This window comes from Echinops telfairi, unplaced genomic scaffold (assembly GCF_000313985.2).
Source record: "Echinops telfairi isolate 266 unplaced genomic scaffold, ASM31398v2 ScPeMD7_7424;HRSCAF=8462, whole genome shotgun sequence".
Taxonomy (NCBI): Eukaryota; Metazoa; Chordata; class Mammalia; order Afrosoricida; family Tenrecidae; genus Echinops; species Echinops telfairi.
The window spans coordinates 42489875-42510084 of NW_022111324.1; the positions used below are offsets into that span (position 1 = coordinate 42489875).

The window sequence follows — 20210 nt, forward strand, 5'->3', positions numbered from 1 at the left end:
ATCAAAGTCTGGCCCAGATAGAAGGTCTTAGAGTTGGGAAAGGAAAATAGATTCCACTTTTTACTCCACTCTATCTACTTCCCAGCTTCGAAAAGAAGTATAAAGCAAAGCAAAGCATGCTCTATTTTGCCTTTAAAAAAAAAAAAAAAGACAGTACAATTCATGATATTGGTAAAACTGTTGTTATGCCCTAGTAAACAGAAAGCTACAGTATCTAAGTAAACATGAAAAAATGGTTCTTGCTAAGGAGATGAGATATTAAAAATAAGACCCCAACTCTAATATAATGTATGTTACTTTCCTCGGCTCAGTTATGTTGAAGAGTTCAGAACAAAGCTTTGAAATGCAGATGTGCTAATAAATATTTTTATTTTTCCTTAAGTTAGGAAAGCAATTTGTTTGTGAAATAATTTTTGAGACTTTTTGGTAACAAAGCAAAAGAAATTAGGTGTGGTGCTGCCATATTTTAGTTTTAAATAGTTCTTTATATATACGTAAGTATATGTTCAAATATTTCTTTAGATCTCTAAGAGTTCAAGCTATCATGTAATTCAATAGCATGGCAAGTGATTGGAATCAGTACAAAATAAAGTACCTGCAAAAGTTTTGCAACAGTGAACTCTGAAGGAATAGACCGTTAAAGTGCTAATTTTATAGCTAAAACTGCAATACACATTGTAGCTATTAATAAACATTTTTAAGCAAAGCAGTTTCCTAGCAAAAGTTGAAGGGAACATGTCAAGAGAGTAATAGCCGTCTGTCTGCCATCCAGCTTCAGTTGATAGCTAGACATAGTTATTCCATCTAGAAAAACTCAATTTTATTTGGGATGCTTCTTGGGTTATATTCTTCAACAGTTGCAATTAAGCATTAAAAATTAAAAATGAGCAATAGAATTCTTTGGAAAATTGTCACATCTTTCTTTTGAATGATGGTATTATTATTTTGAGCATATGGCTAGGGTTCTAGATCAAAATACCTTTACACAGGTGCATGATATTAGGAAATGTATATTGTGTGACTTGCTAGACTGTTGTGTTGACGACAGTTTTCCAGTAATGATCTCATCCATGGATAATTACTCTATTTAACCACACAAAACTTGGACTGAAAAGAGCTATTTTTTCCTTAGACAAACTTAGATATCTCTGAGTTTAAATTACAATTTGGTGATTGTGGAATTATCACCAATGAAAGCAAGTATTATTGGACCTTGACTATGTACAAGAAATTACGATCCCAAATGACCCTGGTTTATCTCTCAAGATTCTCTCGATCACATTTCGCTCTCCTGTTGCTGGCTCTCCTAGTGCATGTTCTGCTAGAAGTTCCTGGGATTTTGTGGATACCATTTCATCTTCTTTCTCTCTCACGAAGACAGCTTGGACATGATCGTCTCTTGCCTCTGAATCCTCTTTCTTCTGGGTTGCCTCACTCTCCTGGAACCCTCATTGCATTATAATTGCTTCTTTCCTTGTGTAGCTCACCCTCCAGACTGTCAAACCTGCTCCTGATGATCAGTACCTCTGCTTTTTATCTGGATGTCTTCAGGGCCTGGCACATTAAAAAGTGTTTAGTAATTGATTGATTGATGACTGGCTGATTGACTGAGAGCAATGAGGGAGTTGAAAAAAAAAGAGGAGTGAGCTGATAAATGACAATCAATGATCAAGAGAAACTCATCTGAAGAAGGCCAGTGTCGGACAGAAGATTACGATGACTGGCTTTCATTGCTATGACCTCCTCTACGATTTTTCCCTCATATTACATTATAGACAAGCAGCTTAATTTATGGAATGTCTCAAATAAGTCTTTACCTTTTAGTTTCTGTATTTTATTTTCCTTAGAGACACTGGAGTCATCATCCAAACAAATGATGCATTTTCACTATGGTTCACTAAATCATCTCCTGAGACTCTTAAGTTACAAGAAAAAAAGTGAATAGCTATACTAATAATTCTTTTAAAAATTGTAAAGTGTGACTTTACACTGAATTGGTTCTTTTTACCTGATTTATTAGACTCTGAGCATTAACATTTACAGTATATACAATTTATCTCAATTGTTTTAGTCTTAAAAAACTTCCTAGTTTAAATAGAGAAGACACAAGAAAGGTGGAATAGTATTATACTTCATCGGTTGCTTTTAAGGTTTAAGCAGATAGGCTTAGAAGAAAGTTCTAAAAAGTTGGGTTCAGTTACAGATGAAGGTGAAAGACGCACATTCGAGAATGAAGAACAAAGGTGATCTTGGTTCGAGAAAACAGGATGAGGAAAAATTGAAGACTTCAAAGCAATGCTTTGATGGACGAGTGCAAGGATAGACCCAAGTGTGCATCGATGGCTGAATGGACAAGAAATTGTGGATCAACAAATTCCATACACACAATAGAACACCATACAAAGAAAACTAGTAAGGGTGAGCCCATGAAAAGTAACATGATGGATCTAGAGGACATCAAGCTGAGCGAAATAAGTCCATCACAAGAGGACAGGTACTGCATGATACCACTTTTGTACACAGTCAAGACTGTGGATCCCCACAGAAGTAATGGTCTTTGACGGCCCTCTGCAATGTCTTAGACAGTCAACCAACCAAACCTCCTGTGATCAAGTCAATTCCAATTCTTGGTGACCCTATGGGAGAGAGTAGAACTGTTCCATCAGGTTTTTGAAGTACAATCTTTACAGGAGTGGAAGGCCTCCGCTTTCTCATGTCCCTGGTGGGTTTGCACCACTGACCTCACAATCTGTGTCCCAGTGCTTAGCTCTCTGTATGGCCAGGGCTCCTAGGTGTATGGCAATCCTGGTGCTGGGAAAATTGATACACTGTATGAGGGATTTCAGAACAATTTGAACAAAGTAAATGTCACTGAAATCTATGAAGGAATAAAGGACAACTACATCAAATAGTGTAAATACATAATTTTTCCACAACTGTAATAGCAAGCAAAAAATTATGTAATTGTTTACATAGGTAGTTATGTGTGCTATATGGATGTGGGAAATTATATGGAAATACATGAACATGCATATCTAGGTATATTTGTAGACATATGTATATACATATATCAGTAGGTCTCTACATATTCATGTATGCAATAAAGCACATGGGGGCACAGTTACAAATACTTCTTAGACATACCCAAATACCTCATTAGATTGATTTACTAGGTTTGAAGGCTCAGGTTAGTGGTCTTGTGGGATAATTAGAGTAATTGACATCATTTATAAAGATGCTGTGCTATATCCTAGTTTGGGGAGTAGCATCCGGGGCCTTAAAAGCTTGTGAATGGCTATCAGAGATATTAGTCTCTTTCCACTGAGAGCAAAGGAGAGTGCAGGAAAAACTCCAGGAAGAAGTTAATCCATACGGCTAATAGTCCACATGAAGCATGGGCTCTTTTAGCCTGAGGGCAGAGGAACGAGATGGTGCCCTGCTCCAAACCCTACCATCCTTACCAGGAGCAACATAGCAGGTACTACTTAGAATGAGAGAAAGATGTAGAACAAAATCCAAATTCATACAAAGGACCAGACTTGACTGACCAGACTAGGAAGCCTCTGAGACTTTCATTCTAAGACAGCTTTTTAACCTGGACCTGAAGCCACTCCCAACAGTTACCTTTTAGCCAAAATATACCCCCCCAAAACCCCTAACTCATTGCCATTGAGTAGATTCTGAGTCATACTCACTCTGTAGGACAGGGCGGAACACCCCCTACCCCCACCCCCACCCCCGTGTTTCCAAGACTACAGGAGTAGAAAGGTCTCATTCTCCAGTGGCTGGTGGTTTCAAACTGCTGACCTTGCAGTTAGCCGCCCAACTCATAACCACTACTAAACAGTAACACCCGAGGAAATATGCTCCTTTAAACAATCAGATACATGAGGCCAAAGGGTCAATGTTTATACAAAAACAAAGATGAGAAAAAGGCAAGAAGGGAGAGTAGGAAAACTGAAGGACGGAAATGAGGCAGGCAGGGTAGAAATGACGAACTTGCTGACACTTATGGGGATTGTAATCAGTGTCACGGAAGTCTTTGTGTATGAATGGGAATCTAGTTTGCTGTGTAAAAGTCCACCTAAGACACAAGATACTGAAGAAAAAAACAATGCTCTGAGTGAAAAAAGAAACATAAGCATCTATAAAACACTGCAGAAGTGAATAAAACCTTTTTTAATGAGGTGGATTGTGCTAGCGTAGTGGTGTTTGTTGATCTGAATTGATTGAATTGAAGCCTAGTGGTCATTTAAACTTGTGGTAGGTGAGTAAATAAAAAATTACTGCTACAAATCACTGAAAAACCTCTATTAAACAAAACTACCCCAATGAAGAGCTGTTGTTTCTGGACACATCTTCCGTACTTCCAAAGACAATATTTCTATCTCTCTAATCTTTCCCCCAATCATTTTTCCCCTTTGCATTTACACTGCATCAGAACATCAGTTTCGGCACCTCAAGGGATGCAAGGTATCTTCCTTGAAATGTTCTTTGAGTTAGGGGTACAGAAAGGAGTCTAAAGAGGCGAGATCAGGGCCACTGGCTAGATGGAGTTTGGTTGCCCATTGAAGTTCCTATCAGAGAGCCTGCCTCCTCCAGGAAGTAGCAGGTGATGCATTGCCCTGATGGAAAGCAATTCCTTGGTACAACTTTCCTGGCCTTTTTCTCATCAGTGCTGTTTGAATTTTCTTGAAAAACTCATTTTTAATACTCCTTCAGTGATTGGCCTAGGTCCTTTGGGGACAGTCTATCAAGATTACCCTTTTGGAATTCCAGAAAATAGTCACCACTACCTCTAAGTGGAACTCTGCCTTGAATGTAACTGGCCCAACAGATTCCCTGAAAAAGCAGGGTTCTCTACTCATGAAGAGTTACAGTCTCAGAAACTCACAGGGACAGTTCCACTGGGTCCTCCAGGATCAATATGAGTTGGCAGGGACTTGATGGCAGAGCAACAGAGTTATCCATGAAGGCACCCTAATGAGGTAAGGCAAATGTATTACTGAGAGAATTTGTGTACTGCGATCCAGTGTTCACGTAGTCCATTTAAAACACATTTTGTGTGGAGTAAGCCAATTTAAAACACATTTCGTGTGGAGTAAGCCAGTGCATTAAAATCCGTGCATTTTCATTAATCCATATCACAAAATCCCTATTACAGGAAGAAGGGCAGTGGCATTGCTCCCTTTTTACATTTGAACTAATAAAGCCCAGATAGTGGTAAGCAGATACCCGGCTCCAGGGTGCCTCAAGCCTGCCAGCACCCTACGTTCCAGCTACAAGACCACACGCCACTGGAGTCAACTCTCGGGGGTATTTTTGAGTGAGCATTTTGTGACTTAGCAGCTCCTTATTTTTCTCACCTTTATTCTTACCTTTTGTCCACCATGCTTATCTGGAATCTCCTTTTCCTGAAGGGAGAGGCAAGATCAGGCATTTGCTCTGAGCACTCTGCTGGCTTGGGCAACTCGTGACCCGTGTGAGCTGGAACGGAAAGAATGAGGAACCAGTTTGCTGAAGACGCGGATCGGTCTGATGCTGAGAATACATAAAAACTACGGCATGTCCTTCGAGGGAGATGCCCAGGGTGGCTTCTACTAAAGAAGTGAGAAAGCTTGTCCCAGTACTTTCCACAGGGTCCACATTAAGGCAAAGGAAATGCTGAACTTCAAAAACATACCTGCTGTGTTCCAGACCTGGTATGGACAGACATCTCTGGGTTATTTTGAAAATCAGAGTCTGTGCAAAGCAGTTTTTAAGAAAGTTGCGCCAATTAACAAAAAACATGAGTGCTGTTTTGGGTCATAAAATGGTTGTTTTATCTAAATAAGAGATTAATAAGATGACAGTGTCAGGTACAGATTATTTTTACATGTCTTCCTAATTTAAACAAAATTTATTTATTTATTTATTTGAACACCCTAAATTTATCTACTTTTCAAAAATTATTTTTGTCCCAAGAGCAAAAACAACGATGCTGGAAATGTGTATACATTTGGGTGAAGGGAAAGCACTGGCTGGCTATACCATTAAACTATTTCTGGAAGAGCCAAGAAAGAAAGAAGAAAAAGCCTCTCTCCCCCTCTGCTTCCACTCCTCTTACGTGAAGATACAGGAATTCTCTGAAGTTGTTACTGGAGATTAACCAACATTATTTGTATTGGTGCTATAATATTCTTCATAATGCATCATCTCTGGAATATGTCAGTGAGAGACACATTGAGGACAAATAATGTTTAAAGACATATATTTTGTATACATACATATTGCTTATGTATAGTGTTTAAAGATATATATTTTTGTGTGTATATATACATATAGATAAATGCACACACACACATATCCCGGTAACTATACATCTCATAGCAACCCTCTAGGACTGAGTAGAAATGCCCTTTTGGGTAAAGCTATGAATAAGAATCAACTCATTGGCAGTGAGTTTGGTTTTTTATTTTGGTCACTAGATAATCAAATATTGAGAGAGGGAATATTTGACTGTAAAATATAGTAAAATGTGTTTAATAATGTTAAACATAATTTCAAATGATTACTATCATGTCATTTTCTCTCCTAAAAGTGGTTTCAGTGAGGTTGCTGTCCTTATCATTTTGGGCATCTATTGACCTCAGTAAAAGTTGCCTTATAAAGTTACATCTTCAAGCCTGAATGCTCCCCCACACCCGCACTTTTAAACAACATATGTAAGCAGTTTGTCCTTTGTCCAGCTGTGCTTATGAAGTGACACTGGGGACTTGTTCCCGGAGGAAGGGACTCCCGAACAGTGTCCTGCATTTCACAGAGTGTGTGGGAATCCGTCAACCTGCTCTGTAAGTCTTCCACTCTGTTCCAGACACCGGACGATCCCCAGTTGTGCACCATACACATTACATTTCCTGAGAGCTGTCCAACATTACTTTTACCTCCACTTTCCCTCTACCCCTAAGCCTATCACTAGCCAGACTTTGGTGTACGTGTTGGATACACCTAATCATTTTGTATAAACATCTAAAGCTCAGAAATCGAGGGTAGTTTAGTGGTTTAGACCCACATTAGGGTGCTAAAATGTGTCCTTGGGTAGATGGAAATTGGGGATATCTGGGAGGCTGCTATAACATAATTGGTCTCAGAGGGATTAAGATGGGGGTGAAAAAGAAACAGTACCAATAACACCGGGCTTCATTATTCTATTGAGGATTGTGTTAGTGACCTAAAGCTATCATGTACAAAGCGCCCTATTGTTATTACTTGTACGTGACAGAACTTGATGTGTAATTGGGTTATCACCCTGACAACAATGACTGTTAGCGCGCTACTCCTTTGAATATTGCTTCTATCGACCTGTCTGCTTTAATACTTCCTTTAAAATACATAGATGAAAATACATTCGTATTTTTCCACGTCATTGAAAACAAACATTAATTCTACATGGTTTAGAGTTTCATTATCTGTTAGAAATATGTTCTATATAGGGAGAGAGCCATCTGAATTTTATTCTATATGACTTTTCTCGTTGAAATGTTCCTGCAGTGCTTTCTACATTGCTTTGAAATGCTTGAATTAAAGTTCTTTTTTCCCTTTTCTGATTTTTAAAGGTTTTAAGACCTTTATTTTTACCATGTTGTATAAAAAAATTTGCTATAAAGGCAACAAAGTACACATTTCTTAGCACTGTGTGAAGCAATGCAAACAGCAAGTGATGTTTTCAAGGTGTAACCTTGGATTGTCTGTTTATTGATTTTAGTTTTAATTTTTGATATTATAATGTCCACTGACTTTGAAATTGACCCTATAAGTTGATGTAATAAAGGAAAAGTAATATTTTTTGTGAGTGGTTGCCTTTTGATACTATGGAAATCAAGTTCTCCCAGGAATATATCTATCTAAGATTTTAAATGTTATTATGCCTACATATTTGTCATTGAGCATGGTTTATAACCTGATGCTTTAAAATATCATGAAGTCTTGGATAAATACTGTGAGGAATTTCAAAGAATCTTTCTCTTAATTACCTCTTCCCTGAAGGTCTCGAGCAGTGGTTCTCAACCTTCCTAATGCCGTGACCCTTTCATACAGTTCCCCACATTATAGTGACACCCCCCCAACCATAAAATTATTTTTGTTGCTACTTCATCATTGTAATTTTGCTACTGTTATGAATCGGGGTGTCGTTCGACCCCCAAAGAGGTCGCAACCCACAGGTTGAGAGCTGCTGGTCTGTAGGGACTTTCTTATAAGACTCCCATGGAGTAAGATTTCTCTTAAATTAATTTTATCACTTTGATTGTGATGTATCTGGCTGATTGAAAACTTGGGATCATCAATTCTCAACTTTATAATCAGATATAAGGAAATTGCCCCATATTCAAATTCACATCCATTTGATTCATTTGGAGGGAGTTACTGTCCCTTTAATGGGTGAGTCAGATTAGAGACAGCATTGAAAGCGTGACACTGTTGTTAGGTATTGTCAGCTTGACTCATAGTGACTCTGTGGAGCCCTGTGTACACCAGAACCACTGTCGGCTCCTGGGCCATGTTTGAGCTCACTGCTGCAGTAGGTACTCCGTAGGGCTCCACAGTCATCACTTTTAGGACTTTGATGTCACTGTTCAACTGCATTCCTCATGGAGGAAGTAGGCCAAATCTCCTCTTGAGATTTGCAGAACTCGAGAGAATTTTCTTGTAGGTTGTTACTTGTTATTTGATCATTGTTAGAATCCAGACCCATGGATTTTTAGAAACCAGATGAACTGGGGTCAGAGGTAATATTCCTTTCGAATCAGACAACCTAATAACTCTGCATGTCTATCTGGAAGGTGAGCAGAGGTGGCCATGGGGGGTCCAGCAGATGCAGGCAGGCTGTTTGTTCCTGGGCCTGCCTACCCATGTGCCGGCCCACCAAAGCCCGGCCTCCAATTCACATCCAGGCTCTGGTCCATATCACCCTTCTGACCTTAAGGAAGCCACTCCTCTGGGATATTTGTGGTAATAATATTCAGCCCATGGAGCTGTTAAGAGTGAGTAGATGGCATCATGTGAAAATACACAGAATGTGCCTGATGCAGAGTTTAAATGTAAGATTGTTTAAAGACCTCCCCGCTGCTGTGGCGTCTCTTCCAGCGGCCATGTCCGAGGTCTCGGAGGCATTGTAGATCTTTCCTGGAGCGGGCAACCTGAGTATTCTCTCACAGAACAGTTGGTAGGTTTGAACCACCAACCTTGCCATTAGCAGCACTACGTAATTTAACCCATTGCTCCAGCAGGGCTCATCTCTGCTGTGAATACTCAAGAAACATTAGCTTTTAGGAAGTAGTTCTCTGTCTGTTTCACCCCCTGGAAATAGCTTTTAGTTGAAGCTGCAGTTATATGAAATGTTCAGAAGGTTTGTTCCAGTTGTCCCCCAGCACCTTAGAAAATCCAATTAAAGATTCCGTGGAGCATCTCCATCTAAGTCACGTGGCCTCCAACCGCAAAAAAACGCACTCACAGTAAGCAGCTCAATCTCATATGCGTACTTATTTAGCAACTCCACAATTAGAGAATATCAGGAAAAGGCAAGGGTTTTTCTCTTCTTCTAACTGATGGATTAAAAACCCTTTCCCCTGTCTCTTAATGCTATTCCTGGTTGGTAATATGTCGGCACTATGTGCTCCTCCTACTCATGAGGACAGGGTGATGACTCAGAATCAACCTGATGGCCGTGGACTTGCACGTGATTTGTACGAAGAAGATGAAGTGGTCCGTTCCTGTAAATAGTTAGTCTCAGAAACTCTAAGGCGAAGTGGGCCTCAGGCCCAGAGGGTCACTATGAATCAGATTGGACTCAGTGGCAGTGGGTCTGCTTTTTGGCTGTGTGATGCTACACTTTCGCATACCTTAAAAGGAGAGAGATTTTATTTGGGTAGCAAATTATTATCTGGCATGATAAGCAATTATTTCTTCCTATTCTGTAAGAATGCATGTGGATATGCTCAACCGAATCATGAAAGTTACCGTCATCAAGCTTAGCCCACAGCTGCTCTGAACACAAAGTCAGTTATTTAGTGTGATTTTTTTTCTTTGTGGGTGTGTATTTACTCTCTTTGCTCTTTATTTATTTTCTAAAAATCATTTTATTGGGGGCTCGTACAACTCTTATCACAATCCATACATATATCCATTGTGTCAAGCACATTTGTACATTTGTTGCCATCATCATTCTCAAAACATTTGTTTTCCGATGATTTTTTTTTTTTTTGGCCCTCTTTGCTATGCCAAAAGAGTATTGAATTGATCTGCCTTTGCCCGACAAGTCGATTAAGCTGATGGTGCCCGGCTACCAAAAGATATAGCACCTGAAGTTGCTGAAGACAATGGGTGCCCAAGCAAATGTGGTGAAGAAACCTTTCATATAATTTTTAATACCTCCCTTTCCAAAGAGCATAAAATTTAAAACAAACTATATGACCTACAGATTATTAGGATAGATGTTGTTGTTGTCGTCATTGTTGTGAGGTGCCATTGAGTTGGTTCTAATTCACAGTGACCCTGTGCACAACAGAACAAACCCTGACCCATCCTATGCCATCCTCCCAGGTGTTCTCCTGTTTGAATGTATTAAGCCACTATGTCCCTCCATCTTGATGGGGACTTCCTCTTTTTCAGTGCCTCTCCACTTTACCAAGCACAGTGCCCTTCTTAGATAGAGATATATAGATACAGATATAGACGTACAAATGCAAAACCAAAACTAGATGGAGATGTAAATATAAGACAGCTTCAAAAAATCCCTGGGGGAAATGGGCTGAAAAGATTCTGGGCTTTTCCTCCCCATGTTTGAAGCCCACCTCCTATACCTCATCCTAATGGCCAGCAGAGTTGTAGGTTCGGACTTCTCATGTGGTCCTTGCTTCCTTTCTGACTCCAAACAAAGGAAAATATAGTGAGGAAATGTTTTCTGTCTTTAAAGAGGAAGCAGTAGTCCTTTGAGGAAGGAAAAATGTCCCCTTCGCACTAAATTAGGAAAGAAATAGCGCACGTAGAAATACGAGAGTAATGTTACCAAGCAGTGTCCTCAACGGTCACAGCAACATCTCCACGATGTCCTTGAAAGTCAGCAGCAGACAGGAGGACACCTTTTGGAATGGTGATTTAGTAGTGGGATAAACGAATGTGCTTCTGGCCATCTAATTTAATTAAAAGGGTAGGACATCAGTTATCCAAAGAAGGAAAGATGAATTCTGCCCCTTCTAGTGTGCTCCCTGAACTTTAATTCTCTTAGTAAGAGTTTGATGGGAGCCCTGTGTCCCACAGTTCAAAGTTGTATGCTCTTGACCAAGACCTGGGATGCTGGAATTGTTTGGCTGTTTGGCATAAGCAGGGAACACAATGACAGCAGGTTCCCCAGGTGAAGCCAGACCATCCTCTGAGTGGAATTAGGAACCCAGAGATGTCACTTTCTCAATTGCTCTTATAACCGCCTTATAACTGATATGTCCTGTTAACACCTAGTAAGTTGTATCTTGGAACACAGATAATATCTGGCACCAACTCACATCCTGTTACAGGGGTAATGATTTGAAATATAACTATTTAGGTAGTGTGGCACTGTGGATTAGGCATTGGGTTCTCACTACAAGGGCAGTGGTTCAAACCCACAAAAGCTGCTCCTTGGGAGAAAGCTGAGATTTACAGTAAAATCTTCTAATAAAGATTTACGGTCTCAGAAGCCCTGTATAGGGCTGCGTTACTTGGAATTGACTCAATGTGGTGAGTTTGCTTCATTCCTCCTTTGCCTCAAGAGAGCAAGGGAAGCTTTGAGCTTTGCAGGTACTGCAACTCCTCCAGTGTGACTCACTTCTGTCAGTGATAGTACTTCCCTTTCGAACTCCCGGGTGTGCCCGGATGATCAATGGATCTCACCTGCAATCTTGTTGTTGTTGTTGTTAGGCCCAGCCCAGCTCCATCCTCACAATTGTTAAATGGGAGCTCACTGCTGCAGCCACTGTGTTAATCCAACTCATTGAGTGTCTCCCTATTGTTCCCTGACTCTTTACCAAACATGATGTCCATGCCCAGGGTCTGGCCCCTCCTGGTAACATGTCCAAAGTATGTGAAGCCAAGTCTCACCGCCTTTGCTTCTAAGGAGCATTCTAGCTGTACTTCTTATTATTTATTTATTTTTAAAATCATTTTATTGGGAGCTCGTACAACGCTTATCACAATCCATCCATCCATCCATCGTGTCAAACATATTTGTACATTTGTTGCCATCACCATTCTCAAAACGTTTCTACTTGAGCCCTTGATATCAGCTCACTTTTTTCCCTCCCTTCCTGCCCCCTCGCCCTCATGAACCCTTGATAATTTATAAATTACTATTATTTTGTCATGTCTTGCACTGTCCAACGGCTCCCTTTACCCACTTTTCTGGTCAAGTCTGATGGGGTGCCATGCCCTGGCCCCAAAGTCTAATTTTGGTACTCCCTCGGGACTTCCTTGCTGTTCTGTTGCATGCCTTTAGTGTTTAGCCTCGGTGTGGTGGGGTCAGATTGGATGCAATTACCACACTGTGTCTCCAGTGTTGTCCCCTGTAGGGCTATGGGTCAGTGAGGGACGTCGTGTCTCATAGTGGGGCCACCCATATGGTCTTCTCTGGTCTTTGGTTACTCTGAGCAGAGCTATACTTCTAACAAGACAGAACTGTACTTCAAACTGTGTTTGGTTTTCTTCTGATAATCCACGATACTTAATTCTATACCAACACCATCATTCAAATGCATCTTTTTTCCCTGTCTTCCTTATGCGTTGTTCAACTCTCATGTGCATATGAGAAGACTGAAAACCCCATGGCTTAGGCCAAGTGCACCTTAGTCTTCAAGGTGATGTCAATATAGTGTCTTTCCTCAAACATTTGAAGTCCGTTCATATTTATTGAGAGCTAACTTGTCCCAGATACTGGATATAAAAATCTTCAGATAGTGAAAGAAAACCCCGTGGTGGAATCGAAAACAGAAGAAAGAATACTCTTTTTCTGATACTAGAAGCATGGAAATGAGAAAGCACAGCTATAGATAAGTGTGACTGTGTTGCCGCAGAATACTGAGGAATCCTAAGCTGAATAGCCACCCCGTGTTTGTCAGTTTGCCGTACTCCGGTGATGCTGTGATGTTAGGCGCTGTACTTGTGGTGCGGGAAGTTAATTCCGCTGGTATTTCAAATTCAATACCAGTGGTCATCTATGTAAACAAGTTTCAGAGGAATTTCTAGACTAAGACACTCTAAAGCAAGACCTGGCTACCTACTTATGGTGGGGGCGTGGCCAGGCGGTGGACGAGAGGACCAGTGACACCTGATGAATACCGGTGGGACCTTGTCTGAGCTGGTGTTAGGAGAGGAGTCCGTCAGGCTTGTAGGCTCTCAAAATATTCCTGGGGAGGAGCTGCCTGTTCAAAATAGAGCCAGGCTCAGCGACGTAGATGAAGTAAAGCTTTCAGCACCGTCATTTGTTGATGTGGCAAGACTCAAATTTGTGATGACACCTCTATCAACATCCCTTAAGACTTAGACTGTGGACTGTCTGAAGTATGAGTCTAGTTAAATTGGAAGTACTCAAAGATATAATGAAATGCATCAAGATCAATATCCTGTGAGCTGACGTGGAATAGATGGGCCACTTTGAATCAGAAAGCCTGTCATCTTCTGCACCGGGAGTAGCACATTAAGAAGGCATGGCATCTCAGTCACCATATGGTCATCCTTTCTCACCATTGTCCTTTATCATTTTTTGTTCCTAACAATATATATGACAGCTGTGTGGCTTATTAAAACACATTTTTCTTTTTAACATAAATATCACCATAAATACTTACCCTGGTGGTTTTTTTCCTTTCCTATTGCATGTTAAAAATGTAGGGCTTAAATTTTATTCATTGGTGAAATGCCAGCCTCTTTTTTACATAAATTTCTCTTAGATCACTGTTAAAAAATGACTGTGTATACTGTACCCCTTTACTGGTTTTTAATCTCTTTTGCTCTTTTGCTGAGAAGATGTGTTGAAACGTTCAGGCCTTCTCAGTGCAGGTCACACTTTAATCCAACATTGCTGAACTTCTGAACATGAGGAAATTGGACTTCTTTCTACTAGGATCATATACTGTATATACTGAAGTATAAGCCGACCCGAATATCAGCCAAGGCACCTAACTTTACAAAAACCGCATTAAAAATGTGCTAAAAAACTCAGCTTACACACGAGCATATACGGCACTTTAAGGGGTTGGAGCTAGAGGAGCCTGTCTGAGAGAGCTTCTTCATAGAGAAATAAACTCTAAACAGCGACTTACCTAAGGGCACAGGGCTATAAGGGTCCTCAGCAAGACTGGTGTATTCGTCTAGGTACATTGGAGAAACAAATCCACGGCGACTCACGTATAAGAGAGAGTTTTATGTAAAGAAAAGGTGCATCACGAAAACATCCCAACCCAATGCTGCCCAAGCCCACAAGCCCAACATTAACCCATTAACCCAACACCAGTCCACAAAGTCCTCCACCTCACAAAACAGAGGCAATGATGCCAACTGCAGGAGGAAAGCTGAGTCAGTGAACGTGTAAGCATCTCAGCACTGGCAAGGGTCTCCACACAGCTGCTCCAGCACCCAGGGCTGCATCGGGATAGATCCATGCGGCTTCTCCTTGGGGATGTCTTGTAGGAAGTCAATCTTGCAAGCTGAAGCAGGGAACTGCTAAGGCAGCTGCACCCGATACAACCATCACAAAACAAGAGACCCGAGAGCTAGAAAGGCGAGGCTTCACCACCCATTTATCCCTCCGCCTTTCAACCAGCACCACATGTGATTATCGGCCAGGCTGGCACAATTAACTAACTCAACTGGTTTCCACCTACAAGACTGTCTCCTCCCAAAACGCTGACCCCTTGTCTAGCAGACTTCTGGAATGACATTTTCCCCTGGCATCAGCCTTTCCCACAGCACAACCACCAGATTCTAGCCCATATATTATATCACCACGTCTATTTCTTCTGGTCCAAAACTAGTTTCTGGGAGATGTTGAAGGCTATCAATAGATGACTATAATTTGATTTTTTGATTCTATGTGAATGCTGGCCAGAAAGAACTAATGCACATTTGCAAGATGTCTAAATTATTCTTAGAGGCAGACATGGACGGTCCATCCCCGTGACTTGGGTTACTGTGTATGAGAGATCACATGCGGTGTTTGAAGGCACACTCCGTGGACTGATGGCAAATAGAATTCAGCCTGAAATCCTGTTGGCTTCCACCAAGTGATTCTAGAACTGTACAGGATAGGTATTTTTATCAGTTTGCTGAGATTGGGTTTTGTGTGTGATGCAAATAAGTGAAGTGAAGACATTGATACTACCTCGCACAGCGGAGGATTAAAGTCATATTATTGATAACCCCCCTAGGCGTGCACTGTTCTTCGAGAGGCGCACCCTCTCTCTTAGAAAACGTCATCATGTAGATTCGTACAATGTGGTTAGCAATGAGTTTACATGATAGCAACCTATCCTAATTACCCTTTTTACATGTAGATACCCAGCATGGGAAAGTAATTATGAAATCTACAACTGAAAATCAAGACTGATGTGTTTTTCAGGTCCTAAAAATGCATGCACCTCTGCAATCATTTGGAGCCTGGTGGTTACAAACTCATTGTTTTAGTGGCTCATATTTTCTGCTTAAAACGTCTCTGAAAAACGTTGGCTTCCATTTGACAGCCTCTGATTGTGAGAATATGTCTTGTTTGACATTCAATCCTCTCCAATGACTATACTTCTTAGAGCTGTAACCAGTCATAAAATCATGTGCGACAGTTTTCCCTTTTGCAGTCTACAGAATAGACCAGAAATCTGTTTTTCTATAGCCGTTCAGAATTTCTTGTTTTAAATAACTGACATGGTTTTCTGAAGCACGCGGTGGTGTTGTCCTCTCTCTTTACAGCTCCGACAGCTAGTTAATGTGTGCATCAACCCGGATCCGGAGAAGCGACCAGACATCACCTACGTGTACGATGTGGCAAAGCGGATGCACGCGTGCACCACGAGCAGCTAAACGCGCAGAAGATCGCGATGAGCTTAACCAAGATAATTTAAAGTATTTTTTGTGCAAATCATACCTCCCCATTTCCGTCCGGGTGTTAGGATTAATATTTCAGAGCTGATGTGCTTTGAATCCTTAACCAGTTTTTCAGAGAAGCTTCATTTGTACCAGTGTAGATAAACCTCCCTCATGCTCACCCCAGATGACTTAGGAAGAATCAAATCGCATGCTAGGAGAATGTATACTACATGATGGTCTTTAACAGCTAAAAGGCTTTTAACATTACTTGGCTATTTCTGCTGATGACATTGTGTTCAGGTAGCCTCTTGGTGCCAAATATGGACCGTGCAGTGTGGCATACCTCAGAATAGAATCATAGCCTGAGGAAAAGTATGTGAACATGTATGTGATGGGTGTGCTTTCCCCTTATGGGCGGTCATTTGAGATGGATGCAGTGGTAAACTATCATGATTTCTTTTCAAAAGTTCGAAGTATGTGTTTTAGTCCTTCTCATTGTAGATTTCTAATGTAATTCTTAAGATAATGGTAGATATAAACTGAGTTTAAAATTTAAAAATTCTTAGCTTACACATTCAGAATGCAACTGGTAAATGTGAAAAAGTTTGGGGGCAAAATGTGAGTCAGACACTGAAGAGCTGCTTGTTTCTGTTGTAATATCTTTGGTGTTCCCTTTGCAGTAAAACGGTATAAATGAATCCATTTAAAAAATGGTTAAGGATTTGTTTGGCTGGTCTGATAGTCATTTTTTAAAGTTGCACATTGCCCAAGACTTTTGTGTGTGTGTGTTTTTATTACTGTTTGTACATTTGAGAGAAAAAAAAGGATATGCCTTTGAGTAATCTTGCAGTACTATCATTTCTTTACAAGTTTAAATGCATTTAAATTCATAATTGTACACTATAGTGTAAGCATATGTTTTTATTCATAGATTTTATTGAAGTTCTGATTGATCCCCTTCAGAAAAATTTTTTATATTCTTCAAGTTACTTTCTTATTTATATTGTGTGTCCAATTTATCCATTAATGTTGCAGATTTTTTGAGAACATAAGGCAGTTATAAAAGACACTTGATATACCAATACCGTTCCAGAATTGGAAACCTTCTACGGCTTCTTAAAATGTAGGCCACCCTGTCTGAGTGCACATTTTGTCTTGTCTGAGAGGAAACAAGGGTGTATGTGGTGCTGTACCATGAACGCTGATACAGTGTCCATTCACTTGACAAGACTATAATATTAGAATACATGTAAAGCAATAAAAATTGGTCATCGCCGGGCCAGGTTTTTTATGGGATTGACATCTCTGTTGAGAAGCATTTCCGCAAAGTACTGTAGTCAGGCACAAAGATGGCAGAGACGAAGGCGCTTCCTGTAGTTTGAGGAAGTCGTGGAGACGCATCATCATTCTGAGCCTCTTCAAGTGAGGGGGGGGAGGGGACGAGTTCCTCACAGAAGCCAAAGGCGTGTGGCAGTCACTGTTACAGGATGCGGTGGCACCATCCTGGGGGCCAGTTTCCCCAGCAACAGGGAAACCCGTGATGCCGATCCCCCTCTCAGGCCAAGAGAACTGCTGATTTTGGTTTTTTCAGAGAAGTGTTTTCTTTACAAATCATTTGAGTACCTTCAAGTCATTTGCCATCTTTACATCTTTGATATAAAGGGCCAAAAAGTGTAAATTCATCTTTTTTCTTTATAATTGTAATCCCTTATGGATAGTTTTTGAAGGGGATTTTACCCTGGGCGAGGCAAACCTGGCTGGTCCTTTCTCTGATGGCTGACTGCGTTCTGTTCCCGGCTCTGGGGACACTCGGCCTTTACCTTGAGCATCACGTGGGTGTCTCCAGGAGTGTGAACACAATTGTTCCTGGTTTTGTTGACCATTAGTGTTCATTTGAATGTTGTAAAACTGATTGGGATGAAATGTCTTTTCTACAAAGAGGTTCCCTCCTTTTTTCCTGACCGTATTTTATAGATCTAAAATTCATTCGCTTAACTACCCCCAATGCCTTTTAAGCTTTCGTTTTCATCAGCCTGTCTGCTAGAAGGAAATAGCTGGGCAGAATCGCATGATCAAAGAAACCCCACATCATTTCCTAGACATAGAAGCGTTTTGTTTGGGATTTTTAATGTACGTGTTCATAGGTTTTTCTGATAACGAAACCACTGTGTAAAAACCCAGGTTCGATTTTGAAGAGGATCATTGCAAAGAATTATGAAGACGACGAGGAGTTGTAATTTGTGTAATTACCCATACAATATTCTCTTTATATTTCTGTGTATAAATAGATGTTTTCTGGATTACGTTGAAACGTGTGGACTGATCTGGCAAACGGTGAAATGCAAGGTACAACTGATTCTAAACCTTGCGTTGACATTGATACCCGTTACCCAGAGGAATGCAGGGTGACTTTGCTCCATACAGGGAGGTTTAGGGACAGTGGATTCCTATAGGATGAAAGTGCTCAGCAATGTGCGATGATTGTCAACCTAATACGACAGCACAGCTGTTTCATGACTGCTCTCTGTTCCCCTTGTGTCTATTGCAAAGCACCTCTCCTGTGGCCATGTATCCTTCAGGTGTTGCTGTTAGTACTTACCATGATATTTATTTTAACCCAAACGTTATTCACATTCAATGTTTATCCTCTAAGATGAATGTATTATGTTTGTAAGCCACAAATGCATAATTATCCTATGCCTCATATTTCAATAGTACTGTAATATGGACGTCTTTGTGAAATACCTTTATTTTGTTATGCTTTAAATACACATACTAAAAAGATTCTGTTACTAGCCTTGAAAAATTGTACAATATCATAATATAAATAAAAAATGTAAACATATAAATGACTACAATAAGTTTTCAATGTTTCTGTGGCCTTTTTTTCTCTTTTCTTCTTCCTTTCTAAAATGCACCATTGTGGGCATCCCTGAACCACTTAACAAAGTTCTTATTTATTCCCCTAACTGCCATTTTGGAGAAACCTAAGAGTAGTACAATGCAGATTTCTTTAGAGGTAAATTTCCAGGCCTTTCTTCCTCGGTACCTCTGAATGGACTCAAGCCTCCACCATTTAAGTTAGTAGCTAAGTGGGTAACAGTTTACCACCCAGGGGCTCCAGGCATGTAATAAGTTATCTGATTTCTCTAGTCCTCCACTTAACCCATTTATAAGACAGTTATACGGCTCCTTGACTCTATAAGAGGATGAAATTACGATGCATTTTCCAAAGCCACAGTGCAGTGCCGGGCCCCCAGTGATTGCCTAATAAACAAAGCGATTCCATAAGCCCTGGTGGCATAGAGGTTACAAGGTGAGCTGCTAACCACAAAGTCAACAGTTTGAAACCAGTCAATCCAAGGGAGGAAGATGGGACTTTCTATTCCCATAAAGAGTTACAGTCTCGGAAATTCATAGGGGGCGTTCTACCCTCTCCTGTAGGGCTGCTATGAGTCCACACGGACTGGATGGCAGTGGGTGTGGTTTTTCACATAAGTGTAGAAGAAGATGCATGTATGTCAGTCCACTTTGCTTTGGTTTTTCTGATGCAGCATTATTTTTCAAAAGCACCAAGTTCTTCCTCACCTGAAGGCCCAGACATCAACATAGCAAAACCTGATGTGTCCTTTCTTTGCTCTTGAGTCCACTTCAAGTACTGTCGGCCCAGTTCCTTGTAAATCATTCTTCCCGGTTTGCTAGCCAAAAGACAAAACCCCAAACACCTACTCGTTTCCCAGCGCTGCACTTTTTAGGAGCCATGCATACCCTGCTCACAGTCTGCCTGGCCTGGGTGGGTTTTCCCGCCAGCCACACAAGGGCCCGGGTGGGGTTTTGCTTAGTTTGTCTTCCTACTAGAAGACCTAAGGCCCTGAAGGACAAGGAGGTGTTCTGTGTCCACTGTGGTGTTCCACACTTGGCACAAGACCTCCTTCATGGTCTTCAGTCCGTTGTGTTAATAAATGACTGTTACATGCAGGAAGTATAGATGAGCACTGCAGGGGTGGGACACAGGTGCACAAACAGGAAAACTCCAGGGAGAGGAGGGCAGATTAGAGAGGAGACCCAACATCTGAGAACTCACGTTCTATCGGGAGAACGACTCCAAGGTAGCAAGTGCCAGAGGT

The 20210-nt window shown here is 40.9% G+C and overlaps 1 protein-coding gene across 2 annotated transcripts in view; it reads left to right on the top strand.

Moving 5' to 3' along the window:
• The window catches only part of NEK7 (NIMA related kinase 7), a 100533-nt gene extending 81586 nt beyond the window's left edge, over positions 1–18947 (top strand). The window contains exon 9 of one of the 2 annotated variants that reach the window (XM_004699783.2): positions 15967–18947. In XM_004699783.2, the coding sequence (XP_004699840.1) occupies positions 15967–16077 (111 nt within the window). In that variant the 3' untranslated portion in view covers positions 16078–18947. Of the gene's footprint in view, positions 1–5420; positions 6178–15966 lie in introns of those variants that run through there. The other variant, XM_045298117.1, reaches the window with a different exon arrangement.
• The last annotated feature ends 1263 nt before the right edge of the window (positions 18948–20210 follow it).